Source organism: Colletotrichum spaethianum, assembly GCF_022836535.1.
Source record: "Colletotrichum spaethianum MAFF 239500 DNA, contig06, whole genome shotgun sequence".
Classification (NCBI taxonomy): domain Eukaryota; kingdom Fungi; phylum Ascomycota; class Sordariomycetes; order Glomerellales; family Glomerellaceae; genus Colletotrichum; species Colletotrichum spaethianum.
In genome coordinates, this window is record NW_026054776.1 from 780,276 (window position 1) to 792,285 (window position 12,010).

The following is a 12,010-nucleotide window of genomic DNA, read 5'->3' on the forward strand; positions in this document are numbered from 1 at the left end:
CATAGGCAGTGGCATGGGTTAGATGTTGCAAAAGTAAGGCCTTGCTTAAAACTGAATAATACACTACTTTTCTTCCGGTTCATTCCGCCCGTCCCTTGCCTGATGTTTGAATCCCAACGAGCAAAGTCTCTTGCTCAAGGTCGGGGTCCGCTTACGGCGCTTCTTTCCCGACACAGTCACCCCCAGTCAACCCGGCCTCGATGTGAATGAAGCTTATACTTGTTTGGATCTGGTACACATCACACAGAATAATCCCTCAACCACGCGAGTTTGTGCCATGTCTCCAAGATCACCGACACACCAAACGGCAACCCTGAAGTGGAGAAAATAGGTAGGTATGTGTCATTATAGTATGTATGTATCCGCGCCTAATTCGTACTGTCGAATAAAAGCCCTCCCTGCAGACGCCGTGCTTCCAAGCTCCAACGCGTGTGCGTCAAGGGAGGACAAGAAAAGAAAAAAGGGCTTGCGCACTTGACACTCGAGAGTTAAGGCGAACGATTGAAATAAGAAATAGGTCGACTCCAACAAGTCGACGGGTGGAAAGGGATCCCTCCCTCCCTCTTCTCCTTCGGGTATCATCACCTCTCTCTCCCTCCTCTCAAATCTCCCCCCCGAGTCTGCAACCGCTTCCACCTCCGCTTTTTGGTTGTCCTAGCTCCCCAATGTTGTATTCAAGAAAAAGAAAGGGAAAAGGACATGTTGAAGCCGCATTATGCCGATCCACGCGTCCCAGGCGCATGCGATCTCTGCTCCGTCTGCTATGCATCGTAATGACAGTGCTAATGATGAACGGAGACGATAGTAGTAACAAAGGAAATCCGGAAAGAAAACAGAACCAAGGAGATGTCGGCCGTAGGGGAGGGAGGAGATGGAGGGACACAGACGATGTAGGCTCGCTCACAACCACAACAGCCACTTCACCGCCCCCACGACCCCTTGCCCGACACCCCAAAACACCCGCAGGATCATGACGACAAACCATACGTACCACATGAAGCCCACGAGCACCCACTCGACGGCGAGCCACATGGCGCGACGGACCCAGCGGAACCTACGTCTACGCCGTCGCAGCATCTTCTCAATGACATCGAGCGTGTGCTTGATCTTCAGCCTCTGACCCAGCGTAAGATCGCGACTTGTCTCGTCGGCCTCGTCGGCTGCTGCGCGCGTCATGGCTGACAGGTCAGTGGCGACGCGGCGGCGGACATCTTCAACCCGACAGTACAAGGCGGGCACAGTGTCCGACACGAAGAGGTCGGCCGTCTTTTGCCATTCTTGGCCGGAGCACTGGATAGAGTTGCCGAGGGTCTTAGCGGCGAGCTGGTACAGCTCCGTCTGAGGGACAGCTTTGTTGCGCAAGCTGTTAGGATCGGGACTGAGTTTCGCAATCTCGGGCCAAAAGACGTTGGCGACTTGGAAGTCGTTCTGCGACGGCGTTTGCCGGTCCGCAAACACAAGATGGGGCTCGTTGGCACGACGTGTAATCTCCATGGCCTTAATACCAGAGCTCAAGACCAGTGCGCGGAGACGGGCAACTTCCCGCTTCGACATCGGAGCTCGTTCCGGTGCCGGGCTATGATCCGAGATCGACCAATGACGGCTGCGGTTGGATGCAGATCCAGGCCGTCCGTCAGGTATAAAGGGTGGCATGGTGATGATGGAGTTGAGGCGCTTGTCCGCCTGCTTCACGCCCGTAATGCGCCCGCCAGACAACGGTTCGATTTCAGAGACGTCTGACAATCGTTTGCCTGAGCCGTGTGACGAGGTTGGCGATGCGCTCATGATGTCGATACGTGGCGGCTTGAGCCTATCAAAACGAGGCGACTTACGGCTCGCCGATGGTGGTGAATTGTCAGGCAAATCTGCTGGCGCGCTTTCCGTGTGCCTCAACTTCTCATGAGAAGTATAGTCAAAGGTCGGCATAACGTCCAAGTACGTCCTGGCGCTCTGCTGGCGCATTTCTTGGCTCCTAATGGAGGCGGTTCTTGAGAGTTGTGTCTCGCCTCTTCTTCTGCCCCTCTGTTCTGTGTCCGACTCGTCCGTCGTCGTGCCCTCCGTTTCGGACGGGCCATCACCAATATCCGACTCCTTACGCCAGATCAAGTCACCGAGCTTTGATACTCCACCGCGAATGACATTGTCAATACGGGCTCCTTTGAAGATGCCTCGGACACCAGGCTCGTCGCTGCGCAGCTTGATGCTTGTAACACTGCGATGAGACTTGTGGCTCTCGCCTGTCTGACGTTGTGTAACCTTACGAGAGGGGCTTCTGGATGACCCTCGCCTGTCTGTCGACCTCCGTTCCCCAGACGATTCCGGCGAGGCCTCGAACGGTGTTCTAGGGGCGCCGGGCAGGTCCTCGGCGCTTGACTTCTCTTCCGAAATGCGGTCGCCGATTCGTTCCTTGCTGCGCTCGCGGAAGATCTGCCTGACCTTCGAGAACGGGTTTCGAGTTGGAGAATTAGCACGGCTAGATTCGGCTGACAGATCTCCACCAAATGCCGGGATCAAGGGATCCCCGCGGGCTGCCCCGTCGGGAGAGTTCGGTAGTGACGAGTCAATCTCGAAGGAGCTTCTCCTGGCCGGCATCGGAATTTCTAGGCTGGACCTCGTCGGGCGCTGAAGGTGCAACGGGGTGAAGCGAGGCTTGTCCTTACTCTTCCTTTCGTCAGACTCGCTGACCTCCACAATCGACGCCTTTCGGCTATGCTGTCGAGATTGCGGGTGCGATCTAGCCCCGGCGTTTCGCTCTGGCGTCACGTAACCCGATCCGTCTGGCTTCTTGGGGGCGTTATCTCTCGCCTCCTTGGCAATCATCTCGAGCATCTGCTTCTCTAGGATGTCTTGGTGACTGCTGGTGAGTGTACCCGTTCGGCTCCTCCTCTCCTTCTTTAGCTTTCCGTCGTTCTCGCTGTCTGATAGATCCGAGGACGTCTTGCCATGCCGCCAGTCGTGATGACTATGCATCGAGTTGCTGTGACGATGGTGATGATGCCCTGTGAGATCATGCAGCTTCTGGCGAGCACGCTCCCGAGCACTACCTGTAGAGTGGTCCGTATCCGACTTGGCGAGTTTCGGGTTGCTGGTCCTGGGATCGATTGCTGGCCATAACTCTTCGTTCTCTCTGTGCCCTGGCGTTTGCCCAGATTCGCTTCCGTAGTCCTCGTCTTGCCTTGACAGAGGTCTGTGAACGTCGACGTCCTTAGGAAATATGCGCCGCCAGTGGCGGTCTTCGATCAACTGCTTGTGATGGTCCTGCTCTAACCAGTACGCATCAGCCAGCAGGTCCGCTGCGTCTACAATCCAGTCAAGCCTTGGCCTTCGTGGCTTGTTGGCGTTCGCCGCCAGCTGAAGAGCATTCTGTCGCTCTGAGGCATCTGCGTCTGCAAAAGGCGGAAGTATACAGCCATCTGCGCTCGTTTGACCTGTGGCGGCCCATTTGGCCACCTCATCGACCCAGTCGGCAACCTTCACAATGTCTCCAAACCCCTGACCCTCCCCGTCAATGGCCTTGCGCTCTCGGGCCCGAACCTTCCTGTTTCGGATGTACTGTAATGGGTTGTACGGCCGCCCAAGCCGCACACTACCGTCAGAGCTGCCGTAGGTCGGGATTCTAGTAACACCTCCTGAGGACGTCGGCGGGCTAGCGGTTGTCGGGCGGCTGTGATGGTGTGGCTGTATAGGTGGCACTAGCTCCAAGAGACGCCGGTATTGGGCCATGAGTTCTAAATGCTCCTTTGCCTTTTGCGCTCGTGCCAAGGTCGACGCAGTGAAGTGATTACGAAAGGTTCCCTCGCGACTCATATCGAATGTCGCCTGCAGTGGGCTGCTCAAGATCCCGGTAGATGGGAGTCGCGGTGTCAGTGCCTTGTCAGGCCCCGGGGACCTCGTTCGCGATATTCTTCTCTGTTGTTGTAAATGGTTTTTGAGGTTGGCGCCCGTCGTGCCGTCTGGGAGTTGTGCCAGGGTCGGGACTGCCTGGGGTGGCGCTATCCTCCGCGATACCTGTCTCCTTGATTCGCTCAAGTTCAAGGCCATGTTTACAATCTGCGCAGAGTCGATGTCAAGCGACGGGTTTGCGACCGGTGTAAAGCTCGTTCCTGAAAGGGGTCTGACTTTTGCCGTATCTCGTTTTCTGATGGTCAAGTCGTGTGTAGCGCGCGTTGGCGAGGTGTCCCCGTTTCCCCTGGGCGGACTATCCAGCCCTGCGAGTCCGAGCCCGGCCTCACGACCAGCGCTGGATCCTGACTTGTCCGGCGCTCTCCCATGGTCTTTTGTCCTGCGGCTGGGCGGAAGGTTACGTACGTGCCGCAGGCGAGGCCCTTGATCCCCATCGGAATCCTCGTCGTTCCGAATGGCGTCTTGTAGTAGGAAGGCCCCGTTAGAGCGATGCCTAGGTGCCCGTTGTTTCCTTGCATCCTTCCCATGGTATCCATTCGTATATTCCGCATCTCGGGGGCTCGATGAAAGTGGACGGCGGCCGCTCGACTCGTCGGGCGACGGCAAAAGCGTTGTGTCGTTGAGGATACTACCCGTGGCGCTCGACTCGCCTGTCTCGTAGCTACCCCTGCTACTACTTCCCCTATCGCCAGACATGGAGTGTGGGCTCAGCTTCCTCGTGAGAACGGCACGTTGCTGGGCGGCATCCTTCTCCGTCATAGCGACGGAGACGCTCGCATGGCCGTCGCTAGGTCTCGATGTTCACCAGGCCGGAGTCGGAGTCGGAGTCGTGATCGTGGTCGCTGTCGGTGTTGCTCTCTCGGCCAGTCGTCGGCAGTGCACGCACGGAGAAAGGCGGTGTTGGTGTTGGCGAGGGCAAAAGTAAGGTACAGAACGTTAACAGGTCGCAACTTTCATGGCCCGCCGTTTCGACGTAAGGGGGTTGTGGGAGGGTGCAAGACAGTTCAGAAAGCCAAGTACGGATACCCCATGTGAAGGGACGAAAGGTGACGAAGATTTTGGAGGTGATGGCGCTGATTCGTCCGAGCCGAAACAGGGCATTGACATGTGCCAGCTGAGCATAGGATGGATGGTGTCGATCTCGCTGCCCAGGATCGTGGTGGTACTGTAGTCCGTTCAGTCGACGCCAGCGGCAGCGGCAGCAAACACACGGACAGTTCCCAAGATTCCCAACCAGCTTAGTGGTCCTTCCCATCGCCCAAGTCCAGATGGTAGCTCTGCCGTGGCGTCGCAGCCGAACGCGCTACCAGCTCCACCCGCTGCCCCCACATTGACGAGAGGGATGACCCCACCCGATTCGGCAATCGACGGAGCGGAATATCCTAGGCCCCGGAGCTGTGGTATCTCTGGGCGAATGGCAGCGGCCGAGTCGGGGGCCACGGTGGGGCGGACCAACGGCCCAGCAGACAAAAAGCTCTTTGTCCCGCAGGTCTTCTTACAACGTTGCAAGGTTCCCAGCCACGGCTTTCAGGTTTGCGAGAGCGTTGAGCGCGCTAAGCCGGCAAGTAAATGGGGCCTTCGATTCGCGCTAACTCTATGCATCAGACCGCCACTGTATCTGAAAGGATCTCCCTGGTCTGGACCGATGCTTGACATCCTCACTTGCAGCTTGGCGAACGCATTCATCAGACGCCCAGAAGTGCAGCCCGCTTCGTTCGTCGATTGTCACCATTGCTACAGTTTATGCAAATCACACGGGGTAGGCTCGTTGAAGTTTCGTGTTAGGGCGGGACAGGCACACATCGCCGATGGGCGTAGAGGCTTAAAAGAAACAGGTAATTACGCTCTAGGAAAGATAAGAAAACTCGAGTTAGGTATTTTTGTACGCTCCTAACGGGGTGCGGTACCAAAATCGCCCCTCCTTTCCCAGCATCCATCTGCCTTCTGTACAGCCAAAGAAAAATCATGCAAAAGTCAAACGCAGAGCCCTGATCCGTGTGCTTGCGGGCCCGTAACCAACAACAAAGAGCAACAGCATCCTTTGGTTGGGTGACGTGGGGTATCGGGGTATCTCACCCTAACCAACTCAAGAGTGAACAGGAGACTTGTACTCTGCGAAGTAACGCTCATGGATACGGCCAACATACTCAACCAGGGCGGGCTTCTCGCGGATGAGGGCGGCGTGGACCGGGTTCCTGTGTCCGTTTCGTCAGCAAAGCTCGCGTCGATGGCTGTTGTTCAACATCAAGTATGAGGAGCGAGTCACTTACACAGTGGTGCCCAAGATGGTGGCTAGGTTGCCGTAGACGATGAAGTCGGCCTCAGATGGGCGCTGGCCGCCGAGGATCCAGAAAGGCTCCCGAGACTCTCGCGAGTCGAGACTCAGCTTCGACAGCGAGGTCTCGCAGAAGCCGTTGAGAGACATGATAACTTCGGAAGCGAAGGCCTTGACCTCCTCGTCGTTGTAACGGCCGACGCCCTGGAACCACAGCTGCGAGTTGACGTAGCCGCGGGCAGCCTGGGTGGAGATCTGCTTCGCGCCCCAAACAAAGTGGGCAAAGGGACCGTCGTGCCACATCATCTCGTACTGGCCGCGCCATCTCTCGTACAGCTAAAAGCATGCTGTTAGCAGTCCGCTCCAGAGTTCGTGGTGTTACGCCAGGCAGCTTCTTACGACAAGGAAATAAGCGCGGTCCTCGAGCATAGCTCGGATGCAAGCATCCTTGGCCTGGTCGGCAGGAGAAAGCTCCTTGTTGAGATCCTGCAGCTTGCCGGTCTGCACCAGGCGCTTGATGACGAACTGCGCCTCACCGACGAGCTCGTCCGAATCCGCAAGCTTCACGTAAGGCACTCGGTACTTGGGGGCCTGGAAGATGTTGGCAGCACGGTCCTTGTGCTGGATGCCGGCGTGGCGAAGACGGAGGCGCAACTGGATCGAGAAAGGCGTGTATCCGTACTGGCCGTTAGGGCGATCGAAGCTGTAGATGGTCAAGTCGTGTCCAACTCCCTTCTCCACCGCGGCCTCGTCCTCAGCAGCTTCCCTGAGCTTGCGGGGAAGGTATCGCTTGAGGGCCAGAGCATTCTGCTTGGCGTTCTGAGCTGCTGGAGGAGTCTTCATTGTGAATAAACCGAAATGGAGGGGAGGGGTATCTGGGGTATCTTTGGGGTATCTCTGGGTATTCGAAGGGTAACTGTTCTATGCTGTCCCGGGAATCCCAGAGGCTTCGAGCTGTATTATTTATTGTTTTCGATGCCGTATTGGAGGTGTTCGACACGGACGGCCTGCTCGGAGCTGCTGGAGCTTTACAACATGGTAGGTGCTGGTGGCAATGCCCTTGGCTCCCGAAACATAATCCGAGTCAGACCGACAAGTAAAGCGAGGACAAAGCTGAATTATCCCATCTCTGTCTTGCATGAATGCAAAATCAGATGGACTATTGCAAGTGGATGGTGAAGAAGCCTCGTAAATGAGGAATCTGGCAGCGGCCACGTCATAGCTGTTCCATGTTGAGTTGGCGGACAAGCGTAAGAACGAGGCTAAAGGGAAGTGGTGGTGTCTGAAGATGCATCTGGATTTGAGCATGAGCCAGCTCGCTTGTAGGGATATCGCAGCCATCGTCTAGCCTCGTCTTCCCGGCCATGATCGCAACGAATCTGCTCGCAGGATCGCCATAACACCTGATCGCAGGTTTAGTGCCCAATTCAAACCTAAAACACAGTCACCGTGTTGACATGATCGTTCTTCAGCACCTCAAACACGAGACCGGGGAATCCAAATAGAGTAGTGGTTGAGTCGTCACTGCCATCAAGTCTCTTGGCGCCGCTGTCCTCCCAACCTCCAAGGAATTCACAGCTGCTGCCGGGACTATCCCCCCAGCCCCGATTGAGAACCATGCCTCTTTGGGGAGCTTTGGAGTCGCCTTCAGGGTACGCGCTGTTCCACCGTTCATTCAGTCTGTCCTTGATCTCAGTGAATTTTGTCTCCGAGTTTGCTGCCGCACCAGGGGAACCATCGTCAAGATAACTGACTTCCCAGCGGCAACGGCGGTGCCTGTTGAACTCGTACGAGCCGGGCACGTTGCCATGGAGAACCAACTTTGTAGCAACCAGACGGTCAGGAGATTCCGACTTGATAGGCTTACTAGGCGGTATCTGGGACTCGTGCTGCGCCGGCGGTGGTCTCGACGGCGGCGAAGGTGTTGAGACCAACACATCAAAACCTAGATAGAAGTAATTGTAGAAACATTCCCCCGAAACATTTCCGGCAATGTCTTCTTCGACTGCTTCATCATTAGAATCATCTGAGCCAGTGTTCGCAGACGACTGGTCGGTATCGGTCAGATCGTCTGGCCTATGCAAGTCGGCGCCGCTTGAACGAGCCCTGCTGTGACTGGCCGTCCGAAGCTTGTGTATTGTCATTCTCTGGTCGTTCTTCCGATATGTAGCGTTGGGAGGACCAAGCTCCGCAATCAACTCTTGCGGACTAGTCTCTCCCAGGATGATCCAGATCGAAGAATTAGTCCACTTCCGGAACAGTTGAAGCTTTCCACCCCCGTGAATCTTGACCAGCGATATTTCGTCAGGAACCACGTCTTTCCCTCTTGGAAGAACAGGTACCGTCTTGACACTTGGAAGAATTTCGGTCCAAAGGCTCTCTCGGGCTTGGGCCCACGAATCTCCGCTGAAAACAGCCATGGATGTGGGCACTTGGCTTGCCGCGGAAGACAGAAGCGACACGACGTCCTTGCTAGGGGAGTATGCCGATTCGGCTAATCGGAAGGTAAAGGCAACACCGGGATATGAAAGTATGTAATTACCCAGGTTATCGGGGGCGTCGGGCGTTGGTGGTATGAACTCTCCACCATATGTTGGTCCGAGCAACCTGTGGTAGATCTGTCGGAAGGTTGGACCGGAGCTGGATTCTCCGGGGACAGGCGACGACGGCGGCCCCTGCGAGTTGGCGGGCTTGACAAGATCGCGGTCCTTAAACGTGACATGGTTCTTTGTGAAGTCGACAATCTCTATCAGGCGCAAACGCTGCTCTGGGCCATCGAATCGTAGGCGTATGCCATTTGCAGGAAGGCTTAGGGTCACCGGCTGCTCGACGGGCAGTTCTCGGGAGTAGACGAGATCGAGTTGTGGAAAGCGTTGCGGCTCGGCCTTCAGTCGCGTCAAGACATCATGCAAGGATGCTCCGAGAACTAGGCGAAAAGCAATAGAGTTAGCGTCCGAGTGTCCTCTGGCAGACAGATTTCATGCAAACCGAGAAATCCTAGAGCTCGTCCTGGGTGCAGTTGCGCGGTGAAAAGCGACATGATCAGCGAAATGCGATCGGAGCTCAGCGCGGGGTCCGCGAGGTGTTCAGGGCGGCGTCGTCGCAGGAACTGCTTTGTATGTTGGAGCAGAAGGAAGCGTGCGATGTTTCTACAAGTGCCTGTGTACTGATTTCTACAAAGAGGGATATTGATGATGGCTTGGAGGAGAGAACTCCGAGAGGCAGCGGTACAGGCAGTAAAGCGCACGTTGAAACTGATTGTTGTCCACGGGTCCGACAGAGGGGTTCATGTGATGCTTGAACAGCGACAACGGATTAGCGGGGCGTGGGGTCGGAATGAGACGTCATTCGGCTAGCAGAGATACACTACACAGCACCTGGGGCAGACGGGGCTGTAGCTGCCAATCATTGGGGGGCGGTGGGAGTAACCATGTACCTTTGGCCCCACCTGCCATGTCAGGCCCCGAAGCTCTTATCTTATCAGTCGACAACCCAGCTCAGAGTGCAGGAGCAGAACGGGGGGGGGGGGGAAGGAACTGCGCCGGAACTTTCTCATTGTAAAACACAGCAGTCTGGATCGGAAGTATGGGAAAGTGAAGTGAAGATAAGGCAGCAAGGCAATTACTCTGAGCAGGTGAACTACGCATAGAATGCTTCATCCAGGTCAGGCATCTCACTTCCTTTACATCGACCCCACAGATGCCTCAGTCTTGGGGCTGAGATGGACGGCGGGGGGCGCATCCATAACATCGGCCAAGCCAATGAGGCAAGGCCATCTCAGATATTAATAAATACTATATACCTTTCCGACGGATGCGAAATTGCGTTTGGCGCTGCTGCGTTCGCAATGTTATGTCTTCCCCACATCTTTCAAGGTTCTGTCGGTACCTCTCGGCACTCATTAACACTCTCTGCACACCTCCAACGACGACAGAGGCCAACAGCCATGGTTGCTGTTAAGAGACGAGACACGCGACATCGGATACGTTAACGCAAAGCATCCTCTCACACAATTTCCGGGTTCTTCATTGACTTCGTTCTCGTCTCCGCATGGAGCCTACCTTCCCCTTCTGTCTGTGTCAAATGTGCCTCAGCCGGCAAACTGCGAGCTCCGTCTGGCATTCACTCCCTCTCGCCTGAAGTGGAGCACGGAGATTCCCCAAGGCTTGATACCCACAGACCGCTATTCGACGAACTCTCGATTCCGTTTCACTTATTCCTGTTAGTCTAGTTTGCCAATTTACAAGGATGGACCACCACCACCACCACTAGATAGTTCTCGCGCCTTTAATTCCATCAAGTCCATTTCATCAACCCTCCTTTACGGCTTCTTCGGAGATGCTACCGCCTGGACAGATGTCGCACATTTCCCTCAAGTACTCAAGATGTCGCCTGGACCACATCACAGACCACCATTTCAACCTATCATCACACAGATTCATCAACATCACACCCGACGTCCTACCGTCGCTGCCGTTGTCTCGAGTAGTGTCTTGGCCTTCCTGCTGGCGCAGCCCGTTGAAGAAGCATACCGTCGACATCCCTATTTTGGTAGATCTCGCCTTTGGATCTTGCTTCCTCAGGCTAATGTCATGAGGATACCGTCGGCATCTCGTTTGCCCAGCTGTTCCGTCACTCGTATCTCGTCTTCGGCTTCCCACCAGGAATGTCGCGCCCTTTTCATGATGCTCTTTACTTCAATTGAATTTCCTGTGCCTCTTGGAACCGGGCTGGACTAAAGAGTCTCTTAGGCTTGAAGCGCTTACTTGCAGCGTTGCCCCTCTGTCAGTCCCTGCTAATATTCGTTAGGTATGTCCATTCTATCTCGGAACGGCGACGCTGCAATTCTATACAGACGTGTAAGATTGGATATCATCTGAGGTGAATGTGATAGCAATGGCTGATCAACACAGACGCTTCTCACGGATTGAGCCCTGCAGCGGCAGAGTGGCGAACGAGAGACTGTGCCTTTGTGACAACATATGATATCCACCGCTAATATCGGCTAGTAAAGCTTCGAGCCCCAAGCATTGGTCACACAATGAAGCGTTTGAATGCTTCTATGCAGATTCTTCGCCATGATAGTTCAGGCGATAACATCGGAACTTGCAGACGGCAGCGGCGTCGCCGAAGAGGGGCAGCTTTCATGCTCACAAAGGGGTATACATCCGCGTTGCGCTCGTCCTGGCCATGCAGCATTCAAAGGAAAGAAAAGACTCACCAGCACATCTCCTCCTAGGCATTGGGCCTGTCTTCTTTTTTAATCGCAACTTCAGACTGCCCTATTCGAAAATGAAAGTCAATGATGCCAGACCTTTGAATCTCTACATCAACAACTTGGTGAACACGACCGTCGGGTCTGCTTGCTAAACAAGTTCCAGCTGTTTCTGAATACTCGAGAAAACCGCCTGGATTCAATCACTTGAACCTGCCTACAGGATGTACTGGTCAGTGCCGGCATCGGCTAGCAGTTTCAAGGCATCTGTGTCGACCAACCGTGCGGTTGCGCACAGAGATGACCTCCTCCAGGCACCGAACCTGACTATTTATCAAGAGCCGTTTTCAGATACCAATGGAAGAAAACGTTCCAACCTAGCGGCAAGGGAGATGCGATTGGGGCTTCCTCAAGCAGATAAATCACTCACTTCACAGCACAGTCCAAGACAGCCCAAGGTCACCATGCCAGGTTATGCGGGAATGCTTGAAATCAGCAGTCTTTAGTGCATGATCGGATAAGGCAGCTTGGACTCCAGGTTCGCCTTGCAAAGCACTGATGCTACTTGGACGGGGCTCGCATTGCTGATCCAGGCTAAGACCGATCATGTTGCAGTT

General features: G+C 55.1%; 3 protein-coding genes across 3 annotated transcripts; all 3 read right to left on the bottom strand.

Annotated features, from left to right (window-relative positions):
* Nucleotides 1–900: 900 nt before the first annotated feature.
* ColSpa_03239 (uncharacterized protein) lies at nucleotides 901–4,662 on the bottom strand (the record flags this gene model as incomplete). The annotated part of the gene is made up of 1 exon (XM_049269451.1): nucleotides 901–4,662. The coding sequence occupies one exon, from the start codon at nucleotides 4,660–4,662 to the stop codon at nucleotides 901–903; it is 3,762 nt and encodes a 1,253-aa protein (XP_049125408.1).
* Nucleotides 4,663–5,989: 1,327 nt separating this feature from the next.
* ColSpa_03240 (failed axon connections protein) lies at nucleotides 5,990–7,021 on the bottom strand (the record flags this gene model as incomplete). The annotated part of the gene is made up of 3 exons (XM_049269452.1): nucleotides 5,990–6,098; nucleotides 6,174–6,514; nucleotides 6,578–7,021. 3 exons carry the CDS (start codon nucleotides 7,019–7,021, stop codon nucleotides 5,990–5,992), a joined length of 894 nt encoding a protein of 297 aa, XP_049125409.1.
* Nucleotides 7,022–7,611: 590 nt separating this feature from the next.
* On the bottom strand, nucleotides 7,612–9,218 carry ColSpa_03241 (UPF0187 protein; the record flags this gene model as incomplete). Its single annotated transcript, XM_049269453.1, has 2 exons — nucleotides 7,612–9,104; nucleotides 9,167–9,218. 2 exons carry the CDS (start codon nucleotides 9,216–9,218, stop codon nucleotides 7,612–7,614), a joined length of 1,545 nt encoding a protein of 514 aa, XP_049125410.1.
* Nucleotides 9,219–12,010: the final 2,792 nt, after the last annotated feature.